The 16026-nt window shown below is 42.1% G+C and overlaps 1 protein-coding gene across 3 annotated transcripts in view; it reads left to right on the plus strand.

The window, feature by feature from the left end:
• LOC139752803 (tetratricopeptide repeat protein 17) overlaps positions 1-16026 on the plus strand; it is a 232207-nt gene that overhangs the window by 101666 nt on the left and 114515 nt on the right. For all 3 annotated transcript variants that reach the window (XM_071668723.1, XM_071668721.1, XM_071668722.1), the window contains 2 exons: positions 7803-7943; positions 14014-14263. In XM_071668723.1, coding sequence (XP_071524824.1) covers positions 7803-7943; positions 14014-14263 — 391 coding nt within the window. The remainder of the gene's footprint in view (positions 1-7802; positions 7944-14013; positions 14264-16026) is intronic.

A 16026-nucleotide genomic window follows, 5' to 3' on the forward strand; every position in this document is an offset into this window, starting at 1 on the left:
TGAATGGAGAAAAACTGGAGGAAGTGAAGTGTTTTAGATATCTGGGAGTGGATCTGTCAGCGGATGGAACCATGGAAGCGGAAGTGGATCATAGGGTGGGGGAGGGGGCGAAAATTTTGGGAGCCTTGAAAAATGTATGGAAGTCGAGAACATTATCTCGGAAAGCAAAAATGGGTATGTTTGAAGGAATAGTGGTTCCAACAATGCTGTATGGTTGCGAGGCGTGGGCTATGGATAGAGTTGTGCGCAGGAGGATGGATGTGCTGGAAATGAGATGTTTGAGGACAATGTGTGGTGTGAGGTGGTTTGATCGAGTAAGTAACGTAAGGGTAAGAGAGATGTGTGGAAATAAAAAGAGCGTGGTTGAGAGAGCAGAAGAGGGTGTTTTGAAATGGTTTGGGCACATGGAGAGAATGAGTGAGGAAAGATTGACCAAGAGGATATACGTGTCGGAGGTGGAGGGAACGAGGAGAAGAGGGAGACCAAATTGGAGGTGGAAAGATGGAGTGAAAAAGATTTTGTGTGATCGGGGCCTGAACATGCAAGAGGGTGAAAGGAGGGCAAGGAATAGAGTGAATTGGAGCGATGTGGTATACAGGGGTTGACGTGCTGTCAGTGGATTGAATCAAGGCATGTGAAGCGTCTGGGGTAAACCATGGAAAGCTGTGTAGGTATGTATATTTGCGTGTGTGGACGTGTGTATGTACATGTGTATGGGGGGGGGGGTTGGGCCATTTCTTTCGTCTGTTTCCTTGCGCTACCTCGCAAATGCGGGAGACAGCGACAAAGTATAAAAAAAAAAAAAAAAAAAAAAGTAGGAGAGATGGCCAGAGAGCGTTATTGGATTACGTGTTAATTGACAGGCGCGCAAAAGAGAGACTTTTGGATGTTAATGTGCTGAGAGGTGCAACTGGAGGGATGTCTGATCATTATCTTGTGGAGGCTAAGGTGAAGATTTGTATGGGTTTTCAGAAAAGAAATGTGAATGTTGGGGTGAAGAGGGGTGGTGAGTGTAAGTGAGCTTGGGAAGGAGACTTGTGTGAGGAAGTACTAGGAGAGACTGAGTACAGAATGGAAAAAGGTGAGAACAATGGAAGTAAGGGGAGTGGGGGAGGAATGGGATGTATTTAGGGAATCAGTGATGGAGTACGCAAAAGATGCTTGTGGCATGTGGCGTAAGAAGAGTGGGAGGTAGGTTGATTAGAAAGGGTAGTGAGTGGTGGGATGAAGAAGTGAAAGAGAAGAGAGTGAAAGAGAAGAGAGAGGCATTTGGACGATTTTTGCAGGGAAAAAATGCAATTGAGTGGGAGATGTATAAAAGAAAGAGACAGGAGGTCAAGAGAAAGGTGCAAAAGGTGAAAAAGAGGGCAAATGAGAGTTGGGGTGAGAGAGTATCATTAAATTTTAGGGAGAATAAAAAGATGTTCTGGAAGGAGGTAAATAAAATGCGTAAGACAAGGGAGCAAATGTGAACTTCAGTGAAGGGGGCTAATGGGGAGGTGATAACAAGTAGTGGTGATGTGAGAAGGAGATGGAGTGAGTATTTTGAAGGTTTGTTGAATGTGTTTGATGATAGAGTGGCAGATATAGGGTGTTTTGGTCGAGGTGGTGTGCAAAGTGAGAGGGTTAGGGAAAATGATTTGGTAAACAGAGAAGAGGTAGTAAAAGCTTTGCGGAAGATGAAAGCCGGCAAGGTAGCAGGTTTGGATGGTATTGCAGTGGAATTTATTAAAAAAGGGGGTGACTGTATTATTGACTGGTTGGTAAGGTTATTTAATGTATGTGTGACTCATGGTGAGGTGCCTGAGGATTGGTGGAATGCGTGCATAGTTCCATTGTACAAAGGCAAAGGGGATAAGAGTGAGTTCTCAATTTTCAGAGGTATAAGTTTGTTGAGTATTCCTGGTAAATTATATGGGAGGGTATTGATTGAGAGGGTGAAGGCATGTACAGAGCATCAGATTGGGGAAGAGCAGTGTGGTTTCAGAAGTGGTAGAGGATGTGTGGATCAGGTGTTTGCTTTGAAGAATGTATGTGAGAAATACTTAGAAAAGCAAATGGATTTGTATGTAGCATTTATGGATCTGGAGAAGGCATATGATAGAGTTGATAGAGATGCTCTGTGGAAGGTATTAAGAATATATGGTGTGGGAGGCAAGTTGTTAGAAGCAGTGAAAAGTTTTTATTGAGGATGCAAGGCATGTGTACGTGTAGGAAGAGAGGAAAGTGATTGGTTCTCAGTGAATGTAGGTTTGCGGCAGGGGTGTGTGATGTCTCCATGGTAGTTTAATTTGTTTATGGATGGTGTTCTTAGGGAGGTGAATGCAAGAGTTTTGGAAAGAGGAGCAAGTATGAAGTCTGTTGGGGATGAGAGAGCTTGGGAAGTGAGTCAGTTGTTTTTCGCTGATTCATGTGAGAAACTGCAGAAGCTGGTGACTGAGTTTGGTAAAGTGTGTGAAAGAAGAAAGTTAAGAGTAGATGTGAATAAGAGCAAGGTTATTAGGTACAGTAGGGTTGAGGGTCAAGTTAATTGGGAGGTAAGTTTGAATGGAGAAAAACTGGAGGAAGTAAAGTGTTTTAGATATCTGTGAGTGGATCTGGCAGCGGATGGAACCATGGAAGCGGAAGTAGATCATAGGGTGGGGGAGGGGCCGAAAATCCTGGGAGTGTTGAAGAATGTGTGGAAGTCGAGAACATTATCTCGGAAAGCAAAAATGGGTATGTTTGAAGGAATAGTGGTTCCAACAATGTTGTATGGTTGCGAGGCGTGGGCTATGGATACAGTTGTGCGCAGGAGGGTGGATGTGCTGGAAATGAGATGTTTGAGGACAATGTGTGGTGTGATATGGTTTGATCGAGTAAGTAACGTAAGGTTAAGAGAGATGTGTGGAAATAAAAAGAGCGTGGTTGAGAGAGCAGAAGAGGGTGTTGTGAAATGGTTTGGGCACATGGAGAGAATGAGTGAGGAAAGATTGACCAAGAGGATATATATGTCGGAGGTGGAGGGAACGAGGAGAAGTGGGAGACCAAATTGGAGGTGGAAAGATGGAGTGAAAAAGATTTTGTGTGATCTGGGCCTGAACATGCAGGAGGGTGAAAAGAGGGCAAGGAATAGAGTGAATTGGATCGATGTGGTATACTGGGGTTGACGTGCTGTCAGTGGATTGAATCAGGGCATGTGAAGCGTCTGGGGTAAACCATGGAAAGCTGTGTAGGTATGTATATTTGCGTGTGTGGACGTGTATGTATATACATGTGTATGGGGGTGGGTTGGGCCATTTCTTTCATCTGTTTCCTTGCGCTACCTCACAAACGCGGGAGACAGCGACAAAGCAAAAAAAAAAAAATATATATCTATATATATATATATATATACATATTTTTTTATTTATTTTGATTTGTCGCTGTCTCCCGCGTTGGCGAGGTAGTGCAAGGAAACAGACGAAAGAATGGCCCAACCCACCCATATACACATGTATATACATACACGTCCACATATGCATATATACATACCTATACATCTCGAAGTATGCATATATATATACACACACAGACATATACATATATACACATGTACATAATTCATATTGTCTGCCTTTATTCATTCCCACCGCCACCTCGCCACACATGGAATAACAACCCCCTCTCCCCATATGTGCGCGAGGTAGCGCTAGGAAGAGACAACAAAGGCCCCATTTGTTCACACTCAGTCTCTAGCTGTCATGTAATAATGCACCGAAACCACAGTTCCCTTTCCACATCCAGGCCCCACAGAACTTTCCATGGTTTACCCCAAACGCTTCACATCCCCTGGTTCAATCCATTGACAGCACGTCGACCCCGGTATACCACATCGTTCCAATTCACTCTATTCCTTGCACGCCTTTCACCCTCCTGCATGGTCAGGCCCTGACCACTCAAAATCTTTTTCATTCCATCTTCCCACTCCAATTTGATCTCCCACTTCTCGTTCCCTCCACCTCTGACACATATATGCTCGTGGTCAATCTTTCCTCACTCATTCTCTCCATGTGACCAAACCATTTCAAAACACCCTCTTCTGCTCTCTCAACCACACTCTTTTTATTTCCACACATCTCTCTTACCCTAGTATTACTTACTCGATCAAACCACCTCACACCACATATTGTCCTCAAACATCTCATTTCCAGCACATCCACCCTCCTGCTCACAACACTATCCATAGCCCATGCCTCGCAACCATACAACATTGTTGGAACCACTATTCCTTCAAACATACCCATTTTTGCTTTTGGAGATAATGTTCTCGACTTCCACATATTCTTCAACGCTCCCAGAACTTTCGCCCCCTCCCCCACCCTATGATTTACTTTCGCTTCCATGGTTCCATCCGCTGCCAAATCCACTCCCAGATATCTAAAACACTTTACTTCCTCCAGTTTTTCTCCATTCAAACTTACCTCCCAATTGACTTGACCCTCAACCCTACTGTACCTAATAACCATGCTCTTATTCACATTTACTCTTAACTTTCTTCTTTCACACACTTTACCAAACTCAGTCACCAGCTTCTGCAGTTTCTCACATGAATGAGCCACCAGTGCTGTATCATCAGTGAACAACAACTGACTCACTTCCCAAGCTCTCTCATCCACAACAGAATTCATGCTTGCGTCTCTTTCCAAAACTCTTGCATTCACCTCCCTAACAACCTATCCATAAACAAATTAAACAACCTTGGAGACATCACATACCCGTGCCGCAAACCAACATTCACTGAGAACTAATCACTTTCCTCTTTTCCTACACATACACATGCCTTACATCCTTGATAGAAACTTTTCACTGCCTCTGACAACTTGCCTCCCACACCATATATTCTTAATACCTTCCACAGAGCATCTTTATCAACTCTATCATATGCCTTCTCCAGATCCATAAATTCTACATACAAATCCATTTGCTTTTCTAAGTATTTCTCACATACGTTCTTCAAAGCAAATACCTGATCCACACATCCTCTACCACTTCTGAAACCATACTGTTCTTCCCCAATCTGATGCTCTGTACATGCCTTCACCCTCTCAATCAATACCCTCCCATATAATTTCCCAGGAATTCTCAACAAACTTATACCTCTGTAATTTGAGCACTCTCTTTTATCCCCTTTGCCTTTGTGCAATGGCACTATGCAAGCATTCCGCCATTCCTCAGACACCTCACCATGAATCATACATACATTAAATAACCTTACCAACCAGTCAACAATACAGTCACCCCTTTTTTAATAAATTCCAATGTAATACCATGTAGGATAGCATTATTTTGATAGGCTTCACAGTTTACAGAGCAGAACAGCATTTTTAATTTATTAAAGAAAAAGAAGTTTAAGTTTGAAAAGGAATGTTAAAAAGAGTAATATCAGTTTAGAATGACCTTCATAAGGAGTGATATTTTTATGATATTCCTTTCACTTCTCTGATGTTGAGGTGAGGCAATGGTCTAGTGCCAACTGTTGTCTGACCGTCATAAAGTTAAGGCATATTGTTAAATTTCTGCTAAAGTAGTGCATCCATATTGTTGATGTCAGCATATGTATGGGTATATAAAGGCCATAACCTGGAACTTCAGTGAAGGGGGCTAATGGGGAGGTGATAACAAGTAGTGGTGATGTGAGGAGATGGAGTGAGTATTTTGAAGGTTTGTTGAATGTGTTTGATGATAGAGTGGCAGATATAGGGTATTTTGGTTGAGGTGGTGTGCAAAGTGAGAGGGTTAGGGAAAATCATTTGGCAAACAGAGAAGAGGTAGTAAAAGCTTTGTGGAAGATGAAAGCCGGCAAGGCAGTGGGTTTGGATGGTATTGCAGTGGAATTTATTAAAAATGGGGGTGACTGTATTGTTGACTGGTTGGTAAGGTTATTTAATGTATGTATGATTCATGGTGAGGTGCCTGAGGATTGGTGGAATGCTTGCATACTGCCATTGTACAAAGGCAAAGGGGATAAGAGTGAGTGCTCAAATTACAGAGGTATAAGTTTGTTGAGTATTCCTGGTAAATTATATGGGAGGGTATTGATTGAGAGGGTGAGGGCATGTACAGAGCATCAGATTGGGGAAGAGCAGTGTGGTTTCAGAAGTGGTAGAGGATGTGTGGATCAGGTGTTGGTTTGAAGAATGTACGTGAGAAATACTTAGAAAAGCAAATGGATTTGTATGTAGCATTTATGGATCTGGAGAAGGCATATGATAGAGTTGATAGAGATGCTCTGTGGAAGGTACTAAGAATACATGGTGTGGGAGGGAAGTTGTTAGAAGCAGTGAAAAGTTTTTATTGAGGATGTAAGGCATGTGTACGTGTAGGAAGAGAGGAAAGTGATTGGTTCTCAATGAATGTAGGTTTGCGGCAGGGGTGTGTGATGTTTCCATGGTTGTTTAATTTGTTTATGGATGGGGTTGTTAGGGAGGTGAATGCAAGAGTTTTGGAAAGAGGGGCAAGTATGAAGTCTGTTGGGGATGAGAGAGCTTGGGAAGTGAGTTAGTTGTTGTTTGCTGATAATACAGCGCTGGTGGCTGATTCATGTGAGAAACTGCAGAAGCTGGTGACTGAGTTTGGTAAAGTGTGTGAAAGAAGAAAGTTTAGAGTAAATGTGAATAAGAGCAAGGTTATTAGGTACAGTAGGGTTGAGGGTCAAGTCAATTGGAAGGTAAGTTTGAATGGAGAAAAACTGGAGGAAGTAAAGTGTTTTAGATATCTGGGAGTGGATCTGGCAGCGGATGGAACCATGGAAGCGGAAGTGAATCATAGGGTGGGGGAGGGGGCGAAAATCCTGGGAGCGTTGAAGAATGTGTGGAAGTCGAGAACATTATCTCGGAAAGCAAAAATGGATATGTTTGGAGGAATAGTGGTTCCAACAGTGTTGCATGGTTGCGAGGCGTGGGCTATGGATAGAGTTGTGCGCAGGAGGGTGGATGTACTGGAAATGAGATGTTTGAGGACAATATGTGGTGTGAGGTGGTTTGATCGAGTAAGTAATGTAAGGGTAAGAGAAATGTGTGGAAATAAAAAGAGCGTGGTTGAGAAAGCAGCAGAGGGTGTTTTGAAATGGTTTGGGCACATGGAGAGAATGAGTGAGGAAAGATTGACCAAGAGGATATATGTGTCGGACGTGGAGGGATTGAGAAGAAGTGGGAGACCAAATTGGAGGTGGAAAGATGGAGTGAAAAAGATTTTGAGTGATCGGGACCTGAACATGCAGGAGGGTGAAAGGCAGGCAAGGAATAGAGTGAATTGGAGCGATATGGTATACCGGGGTCGACGTGCTGTCAGTGGATTGAATCATGGCATGTGAAGCGTCTGGGGTAAACAATGGAAAGTTGTGTGGGGCCTGGATGTGGAAAGGGAGCTGTGGTTTAGGGCATTATTGTATGACAGCTAGAGACTGAGTGTGAACGAATGGGGCCTTTGTTGTCTTTTCCTACTGCTACCTCGCACACATGAGGGGGGGAGGGGGATGTTATTCCATGTGTGGTGAGGTGGGGATGGGAATGACTAAAGGCAGACAGTGTGAATTGTGTGCATGTGTATATATGTATGTGTCTGTGGGTGTATATATATGTGTACATTGAGTATGGGTATGTATATTTGCGTGTGTGGATGTGTATGTATATACATTTGTATGGGAGTGGGTTGGGCCATTTCTTTCGTCTGTTTCCTTGCGCTACCTCGCAAACGCGGGAGACAGCGACAAAGCAAAATGAATAAAAATAAATATTTGAATACATCACATTCCTCTTTTTTGATTGTATACCTTTTCACAGGAATGGAGGTGCACCAGGTGTGTTGGACATGGCACTAGGTGAAGGCTTCCCAACTGCTGAACAGTGTGAAAAGGCTCCCCTTTTGCCACAGTGGGATGACTTCCCATCTGTTTTCTTGCCAGCAGAAAATAAAGGATTCTCGTAAGAATTTTTTTTTTCACTTAGTTCCAACTACTTTTCTGTATTTTGCATTGTAGCATACAAATGCCTTGTACATTCATGTTAGGGTAAGAAGTTATATTAGTTTTTCTTCATACAAATTTCTTGTTGAAATCCCTATGCAGAAAAGGTTGAAAACTAGTAATTTGTAGTCACCCTCTTGAATTTAAGCAATGTGATACTTGAGAATGTATGACAGACCACCAAGTGGTGTTACAGTTGAAATGCAGCCAATGAAAACAGCCAATACTTGGGGGAAGAAGACCTTGTTAATTTTTTCCTATAATACCACCCATTGCAGTGATTTATTTTCTACGCCTGACAAACATCCCATTTTCTGGGCTTGGCAAAGGGCCAAGAATGGCAGTATTCATGTACTTCTTTCCTGAACATGGTCAGATAAAAGAATTACTTCCGTAATCTTCCAGTTAGATGATGGTGTTGGCTTCACTAACATTAGTGACATGATTAAGATAATGCTCTGACATTTTGCTGGGACCTTCTTATAGATGATGTTTGCCTGCCTCTAACCTTTACTGCCAAGCAGGCACAAGAAAGCTTAAGTCCAGTTGACTTCATACTTATATTGTGCTCACTTAAGCAGATAGCCAACCATTTGCTAGTGCGATGGGAGATTAGAATATGATTAATAAGATTTTGTTTATAATTTATCACTATTTCTAGGAAGTTTATTTAATGAAATAGAGTTCATTTTTATAAGTATGAAAAATATTTTTTTTTTTTATTATACTTAGTCCCTGTCTCCCGCGTTAATGAGGTAGTGCAAGGAAACAGACAAATGAATGGCCCAACCCACCCAAAAACACATGTATGTACATAAACACCCACACATGAACATATACGTTCCTATACATTTCAATGTATACATACATATACATACACAGACATATACATATATTCACATGTACATAATTCATACTTGCTGCCTTCATCCCTTCCCATTGCCACCCCGCCACAAATGAAAAACAGCACCCCCCCTTCCCCACACGTGCAAGGTAGCACTAGGAAAAGACAACAAAGGCCACATTTGTTTACACTGTCTCTAGCTGTCATGTTTAATGCACTGAAACCACAGCTCCCTTTCCACATCCAGGCCCCACAAAACTTTCTATGGTTTACCCCAGATGCATCACATGCCCTGGTTCAAACCATTGACAGTATGTCGACCCTGGTATATCACATCGTTCCAATTCACTCTATTCCTTGCACGCCTTTCACCCTCCTGTATGTTCAGGCCTCGATTGCTCAAAATCTTTTTCACTCCATCCTTCCACCTCCAGTTTGGTCTCCCACTTCTCCTCGTTCCGTCCACCTCTGACATATATATCCTCTTGGTCAATCTTTCCTCACTCATTCTCTCCATGTGACCAAACCATTTCAATACACCCTCTTCAGCTCTCTCAACCACACTCTTTTTATTACCAGACATATCTCTTACCCTTTCATTACTTACTTGATCAAACCACCTCACCCTTTCATTACTTACTCGATCAAACCACCTCACAGAACATATTGTCCTCAAACATCTCGTTTCCAACACCTCCACCCTCCTCCGCACAACCCTATCTATAGCCCATGCCTTGCAACCATATAACATTGTTGGAACCACTATTCCTTCAAACATACCCACATTTGCTCTCTGAGATAACGTTCTCACCTTCCACACATTCTTCGACTCTCTCAGAACCTTTGACCCCTCCCCCACCCAGTGACTCACTTCCGCTTCCATGGTTCCATCCACTGCTGAATCCACTCCCAGATATCTAAAACACTTCACTTCCTCCAGTTTTTCTCCATTCAAACTTACTACCCAATTGACTTGTCCCTCAACCCTACTGAACCTAATTACCTTGCTCTTACTCACATTTACTCTCAGCTGTCTTCTTTCACACACTTTACCAAACTCAGTCACCAACTTTTGCAGTTTCTCTCCCAAATCAGCCATCAGTGCTGTATCATCAGCGAACAACAATTGACTCATTTCCCAAGCCCTCTCATCCCCAACAGACTGCATACTTGCCCCTCTCTCCAAAACTCTTGCATTCACCTCCCTAACCACCCCATCCAAGAACAAATTAAACAAACATGGAGGCATCACACACCCCTGCTGCAAACCGACACTCGCTGAGAGCAAATCATTTTCCTTTCTTCCTACTCATACACATGCCTTACATCCATGATAAAAACTTTTCATTGCTTCTAGCAACTTACCTACCAGACCATATACTCTTAATACCTTCCACAAAGCATCTCTGTCAACTCTATCATATGCCTTCTCCTGATCCATAAATGCTACATACAAATCCATTTGTTTTTATAAGTATTTCACGCATACATTCTTCAAAGCAAACACCTGATCCACACATCCTTTACCACTTCTGAAACCACAGTGCTCTTTCCCCAGTCTGATGCTCCGTGCATGCTTTTACCCTCTCACTCAATACCCAATCAGTAAAAGATTTTTTTTTTTTTTTTTTGCCTTGTCGCCATCTCCCGTGTCTGCGAGGTAGCGCAAGGAAACAGATGAAAGAAATGGCTGGAAATAAAGAAAATCATGATTAATCGGACTTGACAGTTTATTGCATTTTACACCAAATTGATTTTTCATAGATTAAGCTTGTTTATGTAGGAATTCATTTATGGACACAAAAGTATTACAATAATTATAAGAAGAGTTGTTTACTAAATTATATACGTTTCCTTGATATGGATATGTACACACATATGGTATGAGAGGGGTAAATCACTATGCCCTCCACTTGCTTGACAGGGAAGTAAAAACTATGGAATATATATATATGAGTCTACAATAAAGACACTGAATTGATTGTGTAGATGAAGACAGTGACATTGTTAAGGTGAGCATTGTGTTTAAGCTTTAGATTAAGTTAAGATCACAGCTTTCTGTTGATGCTCAAGCAGTGTGCGGGTACAAGAAATTCCAAAACTAGTCATAATCTTATAGAGACACAGAAGTTCTATCCACCTCTTATAAGAATACAGTGCAAGTTTTTGAAGATAAGTCAGCAGCAACCCATGGTAAATTTACCTTGATAGGATAGTACAACAAGACCATTCAAGTATACAAGGAAAGGCTTTTTTTGAATAGTTAAGTTCAAAGAACTTAGTGGTTTTGATGCACGAGACTGGATTATAGTGATGGGTGATTTGAATGCAAAGGTGAGTAATGTGGCAGTTGAGGGAATAATTGGTGTACATGGGGTGTTCAGTGTTGTAAATGGAAATGGTGAAGAGCTTGTAGATTTATGTGCTGAAAAAGGACTGATGATTGGGAATACCTGGTTTAAAAAGCGAGATATACATAAGTATACTTATGTAAGTAGGAGAGATGGCCAGAGAGCGTTATTGGATTACGTGTTAATTGACAGGCGTGCGAAAGAGAGACTTTTGGATGTTAATGTGCTGAGAGGTGCAACTGGAGGGATGTCTGATCATTATCTTGTGGAGGCTAAGGTGAAGATTTGTATGGGTTTTCAGAAAAAAAGAGTGAATGTTGGGGTGAAGAGGGTGGTGAGAGTAAGTGAGCTTGGGAAGGAGACTTGTGTGAGGAAGTACCAGGAGAGACTGAGTACAGAATGGAAAAAGGTGAGAACAAGAAGTAAGGGGAGTGGGGGAGGAATGGGATGTATTTAGGGAATCCATGATGGATTGCGCAAAAGATGCTTGTGGCATGAGAAGAGTGGGAGGTGGGTTGATTAGAAAGGGTAGTGAGTAGTGGGATGAAGAAGTAAGAGTATTAGTGAAAGAGAAGAGAGAGGCATTTGGACGATTTTTGCAGGGAAAAAATGCAGTTGAGTGGGAGACGTATAAAAGAAAGAGACAGGAGGTCAAGAGAAAGGTGCAAGAGGTGAAAAAAAGGGCAAATGAGAGTTGGGGTGAGAGAGTATCATTAAATTTTAGGGAGAATAAAAAGATGTTCTGGAAGGAGGTAAATAAAGTGCGTAAGACAAGGGAGCAAATGGGAACTTCAGTGAAGGGCGCAAATGGGGAGGTGATAACAAGTAGTGGTGATGTGAGAAGGAGATGGAGTGAGTATTTTGAAGGTTTGTTGAATGTGTTTGATGATAGAGTGGCAGATATAGGGTGTTTTGGTCGAGGTGGTGTGCAAAGTGAGAGGGTTAGGGAAAATGATTTGGTAAACAGAGAAGAGGTAGTAAAAGCTTTGCGGAAGATGAAAGCTGGCAAGGCAGCAGGTTTGGATGGTATTGCAGTGGAATTTATTAAAAAAGGGGGTGACTGTATTGTTGACTGGTTGGTAAGGTTATTTAATGTATGTATGACTCACGGTGAGGTGCCTGAGGATTGGCGGAATGCGTGCATAGTGCCATTGTACAAAGGCAAAGGAGATAAGAGTGAGTGCTCAAATTACAGAGGTATAAGTTTGTTGAGTATTCCTGGTAAATTATATGGGAGGGTATTGATTGAGAGGGTGAAGGCATGTACAGAGCATCAGATTGGGGAAGAGCAGTGTGGTTTCAGAAGTGGTAGAGGATGTGTGGATCAGGTGTTTGCTTTGAAGAATGTATGTGAGAAATACTTAGAAAAGCAAATGGATTTGTATGTAGCATTTATGGATCTGGAGAAGGCATATGATAGAGTTGATAGAGATGCTCTGTGGAAGGTATTAACAATATATGGTGTGGGAGGCAAGTTGTTAGAAGCAGTGAAAAGTTTTTATCGAGATTGTAAGGCATGTGTACGTGTAGGAAGAGAGGAAAGTGATTGGTTCTCAGTGAATGTAGGTTTGCGGCACGGGTGTGTGATGTCTCCATGGTTGTTTAATTTGTTTATGGATGGGGTTGTTAGGGAGGTGAATGCAAGAGTTTTGGAAAGAGGGGCAAGTATGAAGTCTGTTGGGGATGAGAGAGCTTGGGAAGTGAGTAAGTTGTTGTTCGCTGATGATACAGCGCTGGTGGCTCATTCATGTGAGAAACTGCAGAAGCTGGTGACTGAGTTTGGTAAAGTGTGTGAAAGAAGAAAGTTAAGAGTAAATGTGAATAAGAGCAAGGTTATTAGGTACAGTAGGGTTGAGGATCAAGTCAATTGGGAGGTGAGTTTGAATGGAGAAAAACTGGAGGAAGTGAAGTGTTTTAGATATCTGGGAGTGGATCTGGCAGCGGATGGAACCATGGAAGCGGAAGTGGATCATAGGGTGGGGGAGGGGGCGAAAATTCTGGGAGCCTTGAAGAATGTGTGGAAGTCGAGAACATTATCTCGGAAAGCAAAAATGGGTATGTTTGAAGGAATAGTGGTTCCAACAATGTTGTATGGTTGCGAGGCGTGGGCTATGGATAGAGTTGTGCGCAGGAGGATGGATGTGCTGGAAATGAGATGTTTGAGGACAATGTGTGGTGTGAGGTGGTTTGATCGAGTAAGTAACGTAAGGGTAAGAGAGATGTGTGGAAATAAAAAGAGTGTGGTTGAGAGAGCAGAAGAGGGTGTTTTGAAATGGTTTGGGCACATGGAGAGAATGAGTGAGGAAAGATTGACCAAGAGGATATATGTATCGGAGGTGGAGGGAACGAGGAGAAGAGGGAGACCAAATTGGAGGTGGAAAGATGGAGTGAAAAAGATTTTGTGTGATCGGGGCCTGAACATGCAGGAGGGTGAAAGGAGGGCAAGGAATAGAGTGAATTGGAGCAATGTGGTATACCGGGGTTGACGTGCTGTCAGTGGATTGAATCGGGGCATGTGAAGCGTCTGGGGTAAACCATGGAAAGCTGTGTAGGTATGTATATTTGCGTGTGTGGACGTGTATGTATATACATGTGTATGGGGTTGGGTTGGGCCATTTCTTTCGTCTGTTTCCTTGCGCTACCTCGCAAACGCGGGAGACAGCGACAAAGCAAAAAAAAAGAAAAAAAAAAAGTTCAAAGAAAATATAGATATTAATGGATTTGTCTGTTTTTTTGTATACCTTACATTGTAATAGGATGGCTTGAATTTTAAACAATTCAAACCATCTCTCAGAACATACATCATGTCTATTCTTTGAAATTTCTTTTTACAGTGTTGATCGTTTCCTAAGTGATGATATAGATGTGAGCTTTAATGAAGAGCATCCTCTTCCATGGCATCCACCCATTTGTGAGAGATTAGCAGATACTGTTGAAGGAATTGATGATATCCCAGGCATCAAGGAGCGTCACACCCTTACCACTCGCAACCGTGACCCTCATGCTGTACCATATTTAATGAAATATGGGTATCAAGGTGTAGAGGCAGAGATTGGACAGCGTATTAGCAGTGCCATGAAAAGGGTAAGATTCTTTTGGTGTTTCTCTCTTGCTTGATTTATCAATAAGTCTATCACATTGTCTTGGTAGAATATTTTTTATGTTCTATCTATTTATTTGTGCCAGATTGTATCAGTGAAGGTAAAGGAAGAAGGTTGTGAACTGATGTCACAAGTCTGCGGAACAAGAATAGTTTTTTGAGCCTGGCAGCATGTTGAGAGCTCTAATGCTCAGATGCTCTCTCCAGTGTTTTGGGCAGGTCAAACAGGTAAAAAAAAAAAATAATGTTTGGCCTTTAAGACCCCTTCAGATGGCCCATCAGAGATTCTTTTAGTCTTATGTAGTGGCCAGTATAATGTGGGCAAAAAAAAGGTTCACATTGAAGCCAGTTTGGTTGAAAATGGTGTTTATAAAGATAAGAATAAAATGGATTAACTTGAACACTTCAGGTGATGACAGACCTGACCATTGAAAGTAAAAAGGCTATAGGAACAGATGAAAGAGCATTCCACAGCTTTAGTGTAAAAGGAAAGAAAGGGGTATTATGATGGGCAATCCTTGAATAGCTGGTCTACACACGAACTTGGGGAAGAAGCAGTCAGTCATGTACTATGGGTCTAGGACTGGACACATGCAGAAAGCTCACCAGAGCAGTGGCTGAAATGACACCTGTAGAACAAGGAGAAGAAACCAATATACCAGTTGATGGAAAATGTTGGTAGAAGGAAGATGATTGTATCTTTCGTGGTATTTTTTCACCCAAGACCCACATCCAAGCTCATGCACTTTCACTACCATCCTTCCACTCTTTCCATGAATCCACTACAGACTTTCATGCTTACTTCCATTGAGAAGTGATCAGTCATCCCACCAGCTGCTCTTTTCAGCACAATATCATCCAGCAGGCTTTCCCTTGTACATTTAAGTACCTAATCCAGTAATACTCGTTGATCTCTAATCCCACTCACTCGCGCGTACCTGTACATATATGCACCTTTTTTAAACCAGGTATTCTTGGTGACCAAAACTTTTTAGTACACAACTCAGCACAATGTCCACCATTTTCTTTTACTTTCAGTAGCCCATACCCCCAGTTAATGTCCTCATTTTCCACATCAGCCACTCTGACATTCAAATTTTCTGTCACTAATGCATGATCCCTTGAATCAGAATTGCTGACACACTCACTCAGCACGTCCCAAAAGACTTGACTGTCTTCCTACCCATCTTGCTGCCAGGTGCTCAACTAATGACAGTCAATATCCTTTCATAATCTCCCTTCATTCTTACCCACAGTAGCCTGATATTCAATTCCTTATATTTTTTAGCATATTTGTGCAACTCCACTTTCACCCACCATTTGTAATCTACTTTTGTCCTCACCCACTTCAAGTAGACTTGTCTTCTGTACACTCTTTAACACAGTACCGCAACTCTTTATTTAACAAAGAGTGCCAACCTGTCTTTTGGTCTCACCTTCACACTAACCACAGACTTTAGCTCTCAAACATTCCCAAACCATTCTTCCCTTTAACCCTTTGGTGTAGTTTCATGTAGAACCAGAGCATCCAGGTTTCTCTCCCTAAACATACAACCTATCTCCTCTCTTGTCATCCTGGTTACATCCTCACATTCAGACACTTTAGCCTAGTCCTTTGAGGAGCACTCCTTGCATGGCTCCTTCCTCTAGTCCCAATTTTAGAAAGTGAAAATATATGTAGGGTAGAGATTCTAGCCTCCTGCTTCTGTACCTCTTAGTGATCTGTGTCATGTTGGAGACATGTGAG

This window comes from Panulirus ornatus, chromosome 13 (assembly GCF_036320965.1).
Source record: "Panulirus ornatus isolate Po-2019 chromosome 13, ASM3632096v1, whole genome shotgun sequence".
NCBI classification, from domain to species: domain Eukaryota; kingdom Metazoa; phylum Arthropoda; class Malacostraca; order Decapoda; family Palinuridae; genus Panulirus; species Panulirus ornatus.